The following is a 14344-nucleotide window of genomic DNA, read 5'->3' as shown; positions in this document are numbered from 1 at the left end:
GGAACAATGGTCGGGCTCCAGGAAGCGTAGCCCGGGCCGCCGCCGATCGGCCAAGTCAAAAGCCGCCAGCGCCACTGTTATTAATTATACCGCAGCTTTCCGTGCTTTCACATGTCAAAATGTCAGCCGTGGAAAAAAGGTCTCGGTAAAACAAAAAAACAACCCCTAAATACATTTTCTGAAGAAAAGCCAGCAGGAGGCTCTTGGAAATTGTTTCAAAGGTTTTTGAAGCGGTTCCCATTGTTCGGACTTAAAAAAAAAAAATAAAAAAAAAAAGCAAGAGAAAGAAAGTGCTGTTCCACACAACAACATATTGAATTTATTTGAGGCTCTTTGGAGAGCAGATTAGTTTTTAAGAGGTTGGAGTTGCTTTAGCTGCACACCTCCAACAGGAGGTTAAAAAAAAAAAGAACCCTCACCTCGCCGTCCAGCGACGGGTCCTCTCCGAAACCCCCGTTTCATCATTTCTGCCAACTTCCCCCTCCTCACATCTCTCCCTCTCTCTCATCTTTCTGTGTTTATACTCTGACTTCTCCCCCCACCGTAACTTGAAAAGCTACACTGCTCTTTGTCTCTCGCCTCGCTGTCCGTTCATCTGATTCATTACTTCTTCATGATACCTGCCCCCCTCCGCCCCCATCCCTCTTTTCTCCTCTTTGCACATTCTCTGTTTTCTCGTCTGCTCACCTTTTCCTGCGTACTTTTTCCATGCTAAGCCCCGCCTCTCGCGCCCTCTTTACACTCGAAGCGTTCTCCTTTCACTTTCTTCCTCAGCCTGAGTGATGGCACCATTCGCTCTTTTTTTTTAAATGCGCAATTTACATCATTTCCATGCGTTTATTCCTCGCTTATAATTAAGGGTGGTTAATTTGACCGGCGCTGCAAAGGCGGCCCTCGTCAGTTCTTGTAACCGACGGCCCTATCTCAAAAATCGATTGCCGATCGTTAATCGTCGAAGTTTTAATTTTGCGCGGACGCACCTGGTGGAAAGCCGCAGGTCGCCTGCACGGAGGAGACGAGTCGACGGGGTTTCACAGCACCTTGCTGCATTATTTTACATAGTAATAAGTGAAACTATTTTCCCAGCTTAGCCTCGGTGCTTTATTGCTCTAAATCTTGAATTCGTATTAATACATGCACATTAAGACACATTCATTAATAGGTGAGTCATGAATAATTTAGCCTAATTGCCTTATAAGGGTAACTGCTTGTGTTTTGGCACAATGGCTCCATTTCCAAACAGTGTTTTTTCTTCTTTTTTTTTTATTTATTTCCTCCTTGATGCTGGTCAGTGTGATCATCCCAGGGGTTGGAAACCTGCTGTGGGGAATAACTGCGAGCTGCCAAAGTCTTTCAGTTCAAACGGGAAAGATAAGCAACAAACGCACCGCCGAACGGGTTGCCCGTGAAGCTGCTGGCGTACGGCGCCGCGTGGGCACCGGCCCAGAAGAGTGGGCGTGCAAAAACAGTTTAGCAAGCGGGCTGAATAGACGAGAATCCGGCGGCAGGAATGACGACCCGACGGCAGCAATAAACGCAGAGGAGATTAAAAATAAATAAATAAAACCGGTTGATGTGTTGACTTCCAAAGCATTTGGCAACAAATTGGGGGCATCTGCAGGTCCTGAAACGGCATAAACACGTCTTGAAGTCGGCTGCCTGTCGTCATGCTTCCTTTTTTCATTATTTTTTTTTTTTTTAAAGCTTCCAAGTTAAGTCAAGTTAAAAGTTTGTTGGATTTACTTGAGTGAGCTTTTTTCCCTGACAGTCTTGTGTTTGCCACAGCAGATGTTGCCGATACTACGACAGGCTTTTTCATCCATAAAAGCCCTCCTCGACTCTCTCATCTCCCCTCCTGAGCATAATCTCTTATCTCTTTATTTTCATTTATCCCTGCACTGCCACATCTTTTCTTTTTCTCTCTCTGTCTCTCTCTCCAGGTGAAGAAGGACTCGGTGGTGTCCTGCGTCCTGGACTCGGAGGCGGTGGCCTGGGATCACGAGAAGAAACAGATCCAGCCCTTCCAAGTCCTCACCACTCGAAAGAGAAAGGTACGAAGAGGAAAGAAAATGCCCATAGTGTCCTGAAGTTAGAGAGTGGAAGATAATAAGGAGTGAAAAGGTTGACGAGTGAAAACAAGACGGAGATAAAGACCGGGGAGGTGGAGGAGAGCGAGATAATAGAGTGAAATGATCCGGCAGACTGAGGGAGATGGACGGAGGAGCAGCAGACGGGGGGGGGGGGGGGGGGGGGGGGGGGGGGGGGGGGGGACTGATAAGTGGGAGACGGACGAGTCAAATGGATCGAGGAGAGAGGAGGAGAAGGAGAGATTGCAAATGTCAGCAAGGTGTTTATTCAGTTTTGATCAGAATAACGGCCTCTTTCCGCTACACCAGTCACATCAGTGGGACGCCGCCGCGCCTGCTCGCATGCATGATGACACCCTTTTAAATTAGGGAAGGAGAAACCAGAGAGCAAGTATGAAGAACACGATGATGAAAATGACTGAAAATGATTATCTTGATGATGTTTTTTTGATTTTTTTTTTTTTTTTTTTTTTTTTTTTTTAGGGGGGGTGGACCTGATATTGTTTCTGCCACTATAAAATCATGATTATTCGTAACGATGCTTTGATGCAGGAGCTGATTGTGCGGCCCCTCCGGCATTTAGACACATCTCCACCACAAGCAGGCCTGCCGAAATGAAAGATTTCAGATGAGGAGATGAGGCCCGATACGCGCTAATTAAACGTCATTAATGAGCAGAGAAGGGGAGTGAAGAGGAGAGAAGGAGCGGGAGACGAGCGTTTTGTTTTCTACTTGTGTGAGGACGGCAGAGGGGTCACTGGAGATGTTGCTATTTAAATTTCCTGCCCTGTGCTAATTACCTCCATGCTTCCTCCAGCTTCACAGGAGCGAAATGAAAGTTTTACTGAATTAAAACCGATGCGATCCGGTTCTTAAGCTCGATAGAAATCTTATCATTAGAAATTACTAAGCAAACAGGAAATGTCAGGAGTTTGGAGAGAGAGATGGTTAAACCTCGGAAGCTTTTGTTTCCCGTTTACAGCAAGTTGTTTTAACAAAACCGGACTAAACATGAAGTTTCCAGGAGACGCTGGAACCCAGGTCCACATCAAGTCACTCCGCGATGGAACATTTTCAGCCTTTTTATGGGAGTTTCTAAGTTTCAAGTGATCCTGGAAATAAGTTTTAATAAACTTAGGAAATTGAAAAAGTGCTAAAAAAAAAAAATAAAAATAAAAAAGGGAAGAAGGCTGAAATCTAATCAGCATTTGGTGTGACCGTCTTGGCTGGAAGGCAGCGTCAGTTCTCAGCAGCACACCTACACACAGTTACTTGGCAGGTAGGCTGTTTGAAGCACTTCAGGAGAACTTGCTTCACTTTGTTTTTTTCTTTTTCGACTTCTCTGCTGGTTCAGTGTCTTCTGGCTCTTCACCATGGTTTCCACCTCGGGGCTCCATCGGGGTTTGATTTCGCTCTGGATGTGGAGAAACACATGTTGTCTCTGAAACTTTCTGTGATTGAAGGCTGAACAAATTCAAAATGCGCTCAAACTGACCAGACCTGAGCCATCCAGTTTAAATTTAAAGTTATCGTGGCTGCGTTTTGCCGATCCGGCCCACTCCGGATGGAATCGGGCGGCATGCCGGAGGAGGAGCGGGCTCCGCCGGAGCTTCCAGAGCTTCTCTGCGGCATCTGGCAGTAAGATGTCAGCAGCAGATCCTTTAAGTCCTGTAAGTAGCGATGTGGGACCTGCGTGGATCAGACTCGTTTGTCCAGCTCAGGAGACGGGGAATTTACTTTGTGCCAGGGTGCGGCTCTCGGCGACGGCGGCAGAACTTCCACTCCCCGAAAATCTCTTCACCAGCCAAGGGATTTGACGAAGAGACTTTACGGCCCCTAAACTCAGTTCGAGTCTCGTCTCTGTTAAAGTCTGCAGCAGCTCTCAGGGAGATGGTTCGTGTCTTAATGTTACTCACATGGGTGGTAAAGTGTAACGTTTCCCAGGAAAAAGCCTCCCGCCGCCTCTGCCGGCCCACCTGCCGCCCCTCGAGTGCTTCCCAGATAAGTGAGTCACACACAGCCGGCAAGTCACGTGACGCCAGGAGAAACATGATTCATCAGAACGGACCATCTTCATCCCATCGCTGTTATTGTTCTCATGGCTTCCTGCCCGTCGGCGCCGCTCCCTGCAGCAGCTTCCGAGCCTCGGCTGCTCACGTCCAAGACTTTGAGCACATTTAATTTATACCGTCCGAGAACGTGATGCATATCACTGTCTCGTCAAACTTTCCCAATCTTTATCCTCGCTCTTTTTTTTTTGTGTGTGGTTTTTGTTTTTTGTTTTTTTTCTTTTACACGTCAGACTTTGAGCACAAAGTGTTCTCCTGTTATATATTGCGTCCCGGCCCTCATTCTGAAGTGTCAGTGGTTGTAATGTTCTGGCCGCTCCTCCTGTCTCGGTGACTTCGGAGTGAATTGGCCCGATCATTTATCCGCACCACGGCTAATTACTGCTACAGTGATTGCTTTTGAGTTGAAAAGCTCTGCAAATGTTTACCGCGAATTGAATTACAAATTAGTAAAGATTTTACCGGCGAGACAGTTCTCCAAAGATACCCCATGACGAGGTTTTTTTTTTTTTTTTTTTTTTAACGTCTGCATCCTCAAGCCTTCAAAAACGCGTTGAGCGCTTCAAAACTCCTGCAAGAACTGCTCGTCAGCCTCGAGCTTTGCTTCTGTCAGTTACTGTCAGGGCTGCTCGTCGCGGCGGCCTGTCGATCAGCACGATCAACACACACCCCAACACCGCCAGCCGGCTCTCCGAGCGGGGGTTCCCGTGGCCGCACACTCTGCAGGGGCCTGTTCAGTCTCGGCAACGCAGCCTGATTTAGTGAAGTGCTACTCTGAAACCAGCCCCAAGCCAGAGGAGAAAGGATCTCACAAACAAAATAATGGATTTCGAAAGAGTTGTTGCAGCTCGATTCCAGGAATTCAATATCACTTGAGCGCTCCAGAAGAAGTCGCGAAATTTCGACACAGCGGCACAAGTCAAGAGTCGAGAGAGTTGAGGCCCAACGGGAGGCAAACAAGAGCGGAATAAATAGGAGGGACTGCGGAATAAAGAGGAAGTCGAGGAGGCTGAGCAACGGGAAGCGACGCTGGGAGAGCCGGCCGAGCGCACGAGGAGGTGCGCCGCTGTTAAAAGGTTCGGGGAGGACGGGTGGTTAACTTTCAAGATGAATGGGAGGCGAAATCAAAGAGCTTCTTTGTAACAAGTCCCAAGGTTGAGTGGAGCCGATTTGTGAATAAGATGCACGTATTTGCATATTTTTGTCAAGGGAGAAATATTAAAATACCTCCGTGTGCGTGTTGATGCTTCTCAACAGGACGTGGATGCCTCGGAGATCAAAGTCCAAGTGTGCGTCTACGCCTTCGACCTGCTCTACCTCAACGGCGAGGTAAGACTGCGTGACGGGTGGAGCGTCCCGGGGATCGCTCGCTCTCTCTCGGAACGTGCCGCTCGTCGTCTGCGAGCGTATGCGCGCGCTCGTCGTCCCGCTGAGATGTCGGCGCCGTCCCTGAATGCCAATGATGTGCAGCGGAAGGCCGTAACTAGATAATGATTGTAACGCTCATTGGAATTCCAGCCGAGTGTGTTGGTGCGTGTGCGTGTGTGTGTCTGAGCCTTTACAAGACTTTTTGTTGTGTGTTTTTGTAACTATGACTGAATGCAGGATTAGGAGTGTATGTTTCTCACCGTTTTTAAAGCAAGTGGTTTTAAAGTCTACTAAACAAAATGCTAATTAGTGATTTTTTTTTTTTTTTTTTTTTGTAAATCAGCCTCGGCGAAGCAAGTCGTCCCAAGTGGCCGGAAACAAAATTGCATAATTAAAAGAGCATCAGTGACTCTTAAAGCTGAACCATTTCACTGCCGCCGCCCGCCTAATACGCCGTTTATGGAAATGCCGTGATGAACGGCGAAGGTGAAGGCCCCTCCGCCCCGCCGTCCTCGTCTCGCCCTCAGCGGGTCGGTTCACCTTCTATTCCCACCAGATGCCTCTCCGCCGAGGCCGAGCGGCCAGCAGGAGCTGCTCAGAGGACTCCAAGGTTACGTCCTTGGTCGGTTTTCATTGTAGGTTTTTTTTTTTTTTTTTACTCGTCAAATGACCCGATGCGATGCAGACGCAGCACTTTCTGTGTTTGTCATCCTCGCTTTTTACAGAAGTGTCTGCAGATAACATTTGTTGAAGGAATTGGGAAAAAAAAAAAAAAAAAAGGGTTTCACAGCTGTGTCTCGAGGCCTTTGATCCGCTGACGGCGGTACATCTGCTCCACACATGTACCCGACGCCCTTTATGCAGAGCGGCACACCGGCGGCGGCGCCTCCGTGTCAGAACACCCGTGACACGCACAAACTCCCCGGGAAAAGGTGCAGTTGCGCCGCGCCGACTTCCTCGGATCCGGCCGGCTACTGTCAGCGCGCTCGTATTTATTTGGCTGCCGCTGCAGGCGGCGGCTGACATGTGTCACATCACGGCTCTGACAGCGGGGCCGCACTTCCCACGTGTGGCGGCAGAGGAAAACTGACATGAAAGTCCAGTAGCGTGGAAATGAAATTCCAGCTGAAGTCTGTCTCCAGTCGGCGGCTCGCGCTCGGGGAATTTCTCCCACCAAACTTCAGGATTTTTTTTAATAATTGGCGCTCAAATGAGGCCGCCATCTTTGTTTTGCAGATTTGGTTTTATGGAAGCTTAAAATGCAGAAAACCACGATAAAACTGTCCTCTGTTGGCCTGTCATGCCTTGTCCTTTCATCAGCGGCTTTTCTACCCCAGACTTTTGGCATTTGGAATAATTTAACACAGTTTGACTGAGTTTTTTTTTTTTTTTTTTTTCCTCTTGATGCACAAATTCAAAATGCCTCCAAAACTACAGTAGGTGGGTAAAAAATGTGTTCATTAAGATTGTGAGCAGGAACGACTGCATGTGCTTCGCAGGTTTGACTTTGTGTGTGTCTGTGGGTGTTTGTATGTGTGTCCAAAGCCGTGTGTGTGTGTGTGTGTGTGTGTGTGTGTTTGTACGTGTGTGGGTTGTGAGTTGAGATGACATTTCATCCTTGTCATTGCAGGGCTCCAAGCTATGAGGGGGAAATGGTTGTAATGATGCAGTTTTGCCATTTGTAATGATGCGTGTGTGTGTGTGTGTGTGTGTGTGTGTGTGTGCACGTGCACAGTCCCTGGTGCGACAGCCGTTGTGTCGGCGTCGGGCTCTGCTGAGAGAGAGCTTCTCCGAGGTGGAGGGGGAGTTCGTGTTCGCCCGATACATCGACTCCAACAACACAGACGCCATCGCCGAGTTCTTGGAGCAGTCTGTCCGAGGTGTGTGTGTTGGAGACATACACACACTTGTTTTCCCTCCCTGCCGTCTCTGTCTGCGTGTAACTTTTTGTGTGGATGCTTGCTTTCCTCCCTGTGCGCCTTGAACCTCTTGCTCGTGTGGGTGTGCTGCGTGTTCCACTCCGATCGTGCCTTTGTCTGCTGCCTCCATACGTGTGTGTCTGTTTATGGGGATGATGTGTGTGTGTGTGTGTGAGCACCGTGCGTATTTTTTTTTTTTTTCCTGCCGTGTCCTTGTCCGTCGTCTCCCTTTGTGTCCTGGAAGTATTTGTGTGTCTGAGAGAAACAAAAATCCTTCCATGTATCGAACAAGATAATCTCTTCATTTCCTTTCTGCACAGCTGAAGCTGTTGTGGCGTATTAATGTGTGTGTGTGTGTGTGTGTGTGTGTGTGTGTGTGTGTGTGTGTGTGTGTAGACTCCTGCGAAGGCCTCATGGTGAAGACTCTGGAGAAGGATGCCACCTATGAAATTGCCAAGCGCTCCCATAACTGGCTCAAGGTGTGTCGCTGTGATTTCAGACTTTTGGCTCGTCAACGTTTCCGTTTGAGAACCGGAAACCGAAAACCGTTTGTTTGCACAGCGAAGCAACGTTTTCAAGTGAAAACGCAAAGCTCGGCGTTGCGTTTTGGCCGTTCATTTACACGACGATGCAGAGTCCATTAATTTTCTGCTCCCCAGCTGAAGAAGGACTACCTGGAGGGGGTCGGGGACACGGTGGACCTGTGCGTCATCGGCGCCTACCTGGGGAAAGGCAAACGGACGGGGACGTACGGGGGCTTCCTGCTGGCCTGCTACGACGAGGACAACGAGGAATTCCAGTCCGTCTGCAAGGTTTGTGCCCGCATCTGTCGGGGAAAAGGTGCGATTTCGCAGCTTGTGTGACACGTTTGATCCCGCTTCAAGCATCCAATCAGGAAAAAGGTGTTCTTTTGAAAGAGATTGACACAACGTAAACGCTGAATAAATAACCAACCAACCAGCCAATTAACAGGTTCGTCTTTATGCAAATAAGCAGTTATTGCAGGTAGGAAGTGCTAAATTTGAGTTTTTCATATTTATAAAGATTTAAAACAAAAAGTATCCAGCCAATTTTCTGTTCATCCTGTATTCCCTGAATTAGTCTGAATATCATATAATTGAGAAGGTATTGCATGCTGAATCTTCTTTTTTTAAGACACTGCAGTGAATAGCACTCGTTTCGTGGTCACGCACAGTTTTTTCTACAGCGTTTTCACACAGTTTAATTCTTATCAGAAACTTTGATCCATCATCATCAGCGCCTGTAACTTGCTTTCCGTCCTCCTGGTGTGATCATTGTTTGATTCACTGTCGATCAGGTAGAACTCACAACACCAACAGCTCAACAAAAAAATGGAATTTCTTCAAAACGTCCAGGAGATATGACGTTAAAATTGAATCCTACAGCCTCAAAATGTTAATTTTTTTCAATTTCATTTTGTCCTCTTGTATTTGATGTAGAGAGGAGGCTGAAAAGTGAAGCATGGAGCCTGATTTCAGCGCAAACAAGATGTAGTGTGTCATATTTATGCATTAGAAGACCCTGAGGGGTTTCTGTGTGTGTGTGCGTGCGTGCGCGCTCTTCGTTTCTCGCCGGTGCAGTCTGTCTTTCACATCGCTGCGTTACGGTGCTCTCGAGGATTAATTGGGTGCAAAGGGTTTCCAGTTGTCCCTCTTGCGTGTTTGTGCGGATGCCGCGTTCGTGCGCTCGCCTTCAAATCGTCTCATTCCCACTCGAAGCCGGATCCGTGTCAAGCGTGTCCACAAACACGAGAACACGGGCGAGTCTCTCCGAGATAATGAGTGTGAGTCTTCACCACCATGTACAATGCAGAAGGCTTCCGTCTCCATTTAGACAACCCCCCCCCCCCCCCCCCCCCCCACCACCACCCTTTACAACTTTTATGTCTTAATCCATGGAAAAAGGATTTAGCGAGCAGGGAGTTAACACACTTTCTTGCAGAGCCTGCCGTCTTGGCTTTTCACACGCTTACACACACACACACACACACACTCTCACACCTGAGAGCTCATCGGTTCAGTCACGGGTTCTGGCCGCCGAGCTGCTCCAGCGGAGCCACTAAAGGTGAAACCCCCCCCCCCCCCCCCCCCCCCCCCCCCCACTGGATAACGGCAGTGACTCTTCTTTCTCTTCACACTTTTCCCTTTTTTGTAAATACAAAGATATTTTCCCTCAATAGACGTCTGTCTGGATCCGACAAAAAAAAAAAACCCCTGACAGACATTATATGTTCACACTGTTCCTGCTCTGCTTCAATCTTGCTTCGCTTTTTAACACTTTTTCCTTTCAGTTTCTCGCACGAGTTTCATTTTACCCCCGTCAGCATTTTCCGAACTTTCATCACCTATAAAGCGGCGGCGGCTGATTGAACCGCTCGGCCGCCGCCGCCGCCGCCCCCTCGGCCTGGCCCCGCCTCCACCAATCACACCTGCTTCTATCGGCTCCAGCTCGCTCGTTCAGCTCGGCGTTCGGAGGCGTTCAAACGAAAGCATTTCAGGTTGAAACGCATCACTGTTACGTTTTAGTTTCAGAAGACGTACGTGTTTACTTGACAACATTTTTGAAACGATTTCCATTAACGCCAACATAGCAACACACACACAGAACAATAATCTATAAACTTTAACAGTGGGACAGCACGGACAGACGGCCAAGTTTGTTTATTATGATGACAGTTAAGTCTAAATGCACTAAATATGGTTACTGCAGCCATCCTGTCTTTTTAATATTCACAAACTGTACTCGGAAAGAAACAAGAATCACAATATTGTGATACTTAACAGAACCAAGATGTTATTATTGTGATCTTTATCACAGAAAATAACTCTGGACAAATAAGACCAGAACGCGTCTCTGTTGGCAGATTTCTGGGTAAATGAAGGTCTGAGTCGACACACATTTTTTACAGGAGGCTCAAATTCTCAATAAATATTGACATCTGTGACGGTCAGATTTATTTTGCCGTCTGCCAGCTGATAAACAGCATCCATCACACACACACCAGCAGCGTCTTCAGTCCTCAGCCAGTCGAGAGCAATATGGACCGTAGCTCATCCGTGCACGCTCGCCGCAGCGCTGTGCACTTTTCTAAACGACGCACTTCAAAACACGGTTCCAGCCGTGTTCACTAAATCCTCGTGTCTTCGTTTGTATTGATGTAAGTTATGGCGCACATGTTGCATCAGACACCAAAAAAAAAAAAAGAAAGAAAAACACACACACACTGGGACTCCCGCAGCGCTTCACACCTTCCTCGCCGTTAAGGATGTACGCCGTGTCGCCGCAGAACCCGCGTCTCCCCTCCTGCGCGCCGCGTTTGATCTTCCCTCCGCTCCTCAATGTCAGCGGCGAAACAAAGGAAAGAAAAAAAAACCCCATAAAATAATAATCTTGTTGTCCTTGACATGCTAAAGTTGAGGAAACCTCGGTTTGAGAGTCTCTGCAGGAGATTAAAGCAGAATTTAACCCACATTTCCGTCTCCCACATGTAGTTTAAACGCTGCAACTCGCTGAAATGTCCTTGAGTGAGAAAAAAAAAAAAATAACAGTCTGGCTGATTGAGGAGCAAGGCTGCTGCTGGACATACAGGATGAAAACCCAAAGGAAAACGGCGTCTCTGCAGCAGTCCTCATGATTATCGTGTTTTTTATTTGTATCTAAACATGAGGCCCCCGGTCTAAAACCGGCCCACAACAGGCTCCAATCCGGCCCAGCGAGCCTCATGGAAATGAGGCTTCAGAAGAGGATTCTCTTCCTTTGGGAAAATCTGCCTCGTTTCCTCTGCCTTGATCCTGCTTTCAGGATTTTGGCCTCAAAAAAACCCCTCGTTATTGAGAATAAATGCTTTTGATTTATAAATGACACACTCTTTGCCACTTTTGAGAAGGTTTATACCCACTTCTCAACTATTGCTTTGCATTTTCCTTTCCCGCCTCTCCTGAGGTGAGCTTTTTTTTGCACCGTTTCTTTTCCCCCTGAATGGTTCATACAGTTTTCCTCCCAAATAAACCTCTGAAATTAGAGGGGTTGCTGCTCGATACAGCAGGAATGACTCACAGCAGCGGCAGCGGCGGCGGCGGCGAGCTTGTTTGGGTAGTTTAGGAAAGAAAGGAGAGAAAATCAAAGATCCTATTCAAGGAAAGTGCTGAAGTGAGAGCCGCCAAACAAACAGGACTTGAGCCGCACGACCTTCCCTCCACCTTGGAGAAATGGAAAGAGAATGGCCCGCACAAATAACCTGCTGGAAAATGCAAGCACATCGCCGACGTGGAGTGGAAACAACCGGCGAGGAGAACAGAGGGACTGTTGACCTTCCCTGTACTTCCTCGCTCCGGTTTTAAGATGACATTAATCACAAGCGCTAATATACTTTAGAAACACGGGGTTTTAATTTTGATTAATCCACTCTGATCTTCACCTGTTTCTGTTTGAAATCTCAAAGTTAGAAAGTTGTAAAGTAAGATGAATAAACGGAGCTGAGAGATTTCGGCCGCCGCGCTGCTTGGTGACATTAACTCAGAATAAAACGCCCGGAGGTCAGATTTATCAGCCGGCGTTTAGTATTCAGGGCGGGTTGCTTGTTCGGTTCTTCCATCCATCTTCGATACCGCTTCGTCCGACTCGGACTGGGTGCGCTGGAGCGAATCCCAGCCGAAGGCGGCTTCCTACCTGGACCCAGTGCGGCGCACGTGGATCCCAGACAGACAGGGAATCGTCCTTCCAGGAACGGACGATCACGTTCAAGTCGACGTTAAACAGGGCCTCAGAATCGGCAGTCGGCTTTGACGGATGACAAACGAAACGCCGCCGAACCTCCACGAATGCCACCTCTGAGGCGTTTCTCCAAAGCGTCCCGCGGACGCCTGCAGAACACATCTGTGGGCTGGAAAACGCTGTATTTGCACGACGCGCCAGTCTCCCTCTCATCCCCCTTCCTGCGCACGTCGGCCCGTTAGGTGACGGCTGCGTCTCGGCGGGTTTCGGTCTTTTGAGAGGTGACATGACGCTTCAGGCGAAGCAGGCAGACAAGGCTCTGGGGGTGCAAAAGGGAGAGGGGGGGGGGGGGGGCGAATACCTGGCTGCTCTGCGCCGTACTTGCCAAACGTCTGCTGTCTCACCATCAGGGAATGTGTGTGTCTGAGTCGCGTGTCTCCCTCACCTCCTCTTGTCTCCTCCAGATTGGGACGGGCTTCAAGGATGAAGATCTGGAGCAGCATCACAAGTTCCTAAAGGTAAAGCGGCGCCGTGCTGCTGTCACTCTCGCTCGCTCGTTAAAGAAAACACAGCTTCAACTTGTTCCTTAACATTCATGGCCTCGTTTTTCCCTCCTTACCTCGGCGCTCCGCAGAGAGAGGTATTTCATTTTTACCCAATCTGCAAGGCTGAAGAGGTCTGAATGAGCGTGGTGAAGGCTTTTCTGCGACTTTCCTTTATTTATTCTTTCCGTTCGGCGCAGATTGAAGTTTTGCTATCCGAATGCTATGGAAGCATGTGAAAAGCAAAATGAGCTCATCTGCATTCATTTCTTCGTGCGGCGAAGATCTGAAATGCCGTCTTAAAGAGCCAGTCTGAAGTTCAATACATAAACCTTTAAATGACGCCTGTTTGCCTTCAGACGTGTGAGTCCACCGGGCGGAAGCCATTAAACGTGTGTGACTTGTCCGTTTTGTCCCGACGCCGGGTAATGAATTGCTTTTTCAATTTCCATTTGAAGAGGTTTGTTTCCAGAGCGGCGGCGGCGTTTGAAGAAAATGACAACTGCTCTCTGAAAGTGATCGCTGCTGTGAGAGCGAGAATTCATTCCTGGACTCTGTTGACATTATCGGCTAAATTTAGACCTGTGTTTTTTTTTTGTTTTTTTTTAACAAGGAATAAAAACACAGAGGCTTTATAGAAGAAAAAAAAACACGGCACTGCTATTCTTAATATCCTTATCAGTGGTTCATGTCGTCAAAGTTACACAGCCGCTGATAAAAACTGCTGCATGCTGCAGAATCACCTCAGCGATGGAGAAGGTGGTGTAACCTTTTCTCTTCTTTTTTTTTTTTTTTCCTCACCCCCTCACACACACACACACACACACCAGTACAGTCTGTAGTGTAGTGCTTTGTAATGAAAGTGATGGATGGAGAATTAAGGCGAGCCAGTGGTGTGGCGGCAGCGCTGCTGCAGGCCGATGGGAATCTCGACAGGGAGACGATTGGCTGTGTTCACACTCCTCTGGGTGGCGAGCTGCTGCGGCGCGGCGCCGTAACGAGGGGAGCTCTGATCCCCCGCTCGCCTTCGCTCGCTCCATTTTTTTTTTTTTTTTTTTTTTTCTCCAAACCTCCATTCAAAGAACAAAAGGGAAATCCGAGCACAGCGAATAATTCGCAGCCTTTAATTGGAGGGAAAAAGGCTAACATTTCAACTGTGTCTTCACCAGAGCTGCAGGACAAAGGCGTGAGACAAACAACGTATGGAGTAAACCCCGAGCAGCTGGACAAATGTCATCAGATAATTAGCCGAGTAGGATTTCAGACCTATTCAGCTGGGAGTCCGGAGGTGTGATCCGACCGGTATCGTCTGTCTCCGGTTGCCACGCTTCAAACTCCGCGTCTCCAACAAACGAGCACGGAGAAATAAATGAGGTTACGCCGCCGCGCTCGACCCGCGCTCCATTTGTGCTGCGGTCCAAGGCGCTGGTTGTCAAAGGAAAACACGGGCGTTGTGGGCGTACATTTACACGACAACGGCGCTCGGAGCCGCCGAAGATAAGATAAAATATACCTGTTTTTATCTCGCAGTGGAGAAATTCAGTGTTGTACAGCTGTACACAGAAACATGAACATGAAAAATTAGATATGAAAAACTGCAAGCACGAGTCTAAAAATACACACAT

General features: G+C 48.2%; 1 protein-coding gene across 3 annotated transcripts in view; it reads left to right on the top strand.

Moving 5' to 3' along the window:
• lig1 (ligase I, DNA, ATP-dependent) overlaps nucleotides 1-14344 on the top strand; it is a 53158-nt gene that overhangs the window by 26143 nt on the left and 12671 nt on the right. For all 3 annotated transcript variants that reach the window (XM_030115680.1, XM_030115681.1, XM_030115678.1), the window contains 6 exons: nucleotides 1941-2051; nucleotides 5414-5485; nucleotides 7260-7404; nucleotides 7840-7922; nucleotides 8103-8255; nucleotides 12642-12695. In XM_030115680.1, the coding sequence (XP_029971540.1) occupies nucleotides 1941-2051; nucleotides 5414-5485; nucleotides 7260-7404; nucleotides 7840-7922; nucleotides 8103-8255; nucleotides 12642-12695 (618 nt within the window). The remainder of the gene's footprint in view (nucleotides 1-1940; nucleotides 2052-5413; nucleotides 5486-7259; nucleotides 7405-7839; nucleotides 7923-8102; nucleotides 8256-12641; nucleotides 12696-14344) is intronic.

This window comes from Salarias fasciatus, chromosome 18, assembly GCF_902148845.1.
Source record: "Salarias fasciatus chromosome 18, fSalaFa1.1, whole genome shotgun sequence".
Lineage (NCBI taxonomy): Eukaryota > Metazoa > Chordata > Actinopteri > Blenniiformes > Blenniidae > Salarias > Salarias fasciatus.
The sequence above is the reverse complement of the archived record's forward strand: the minus strand, read 5'-3'. Positions and strand labels throughout refer to the sequence as shown.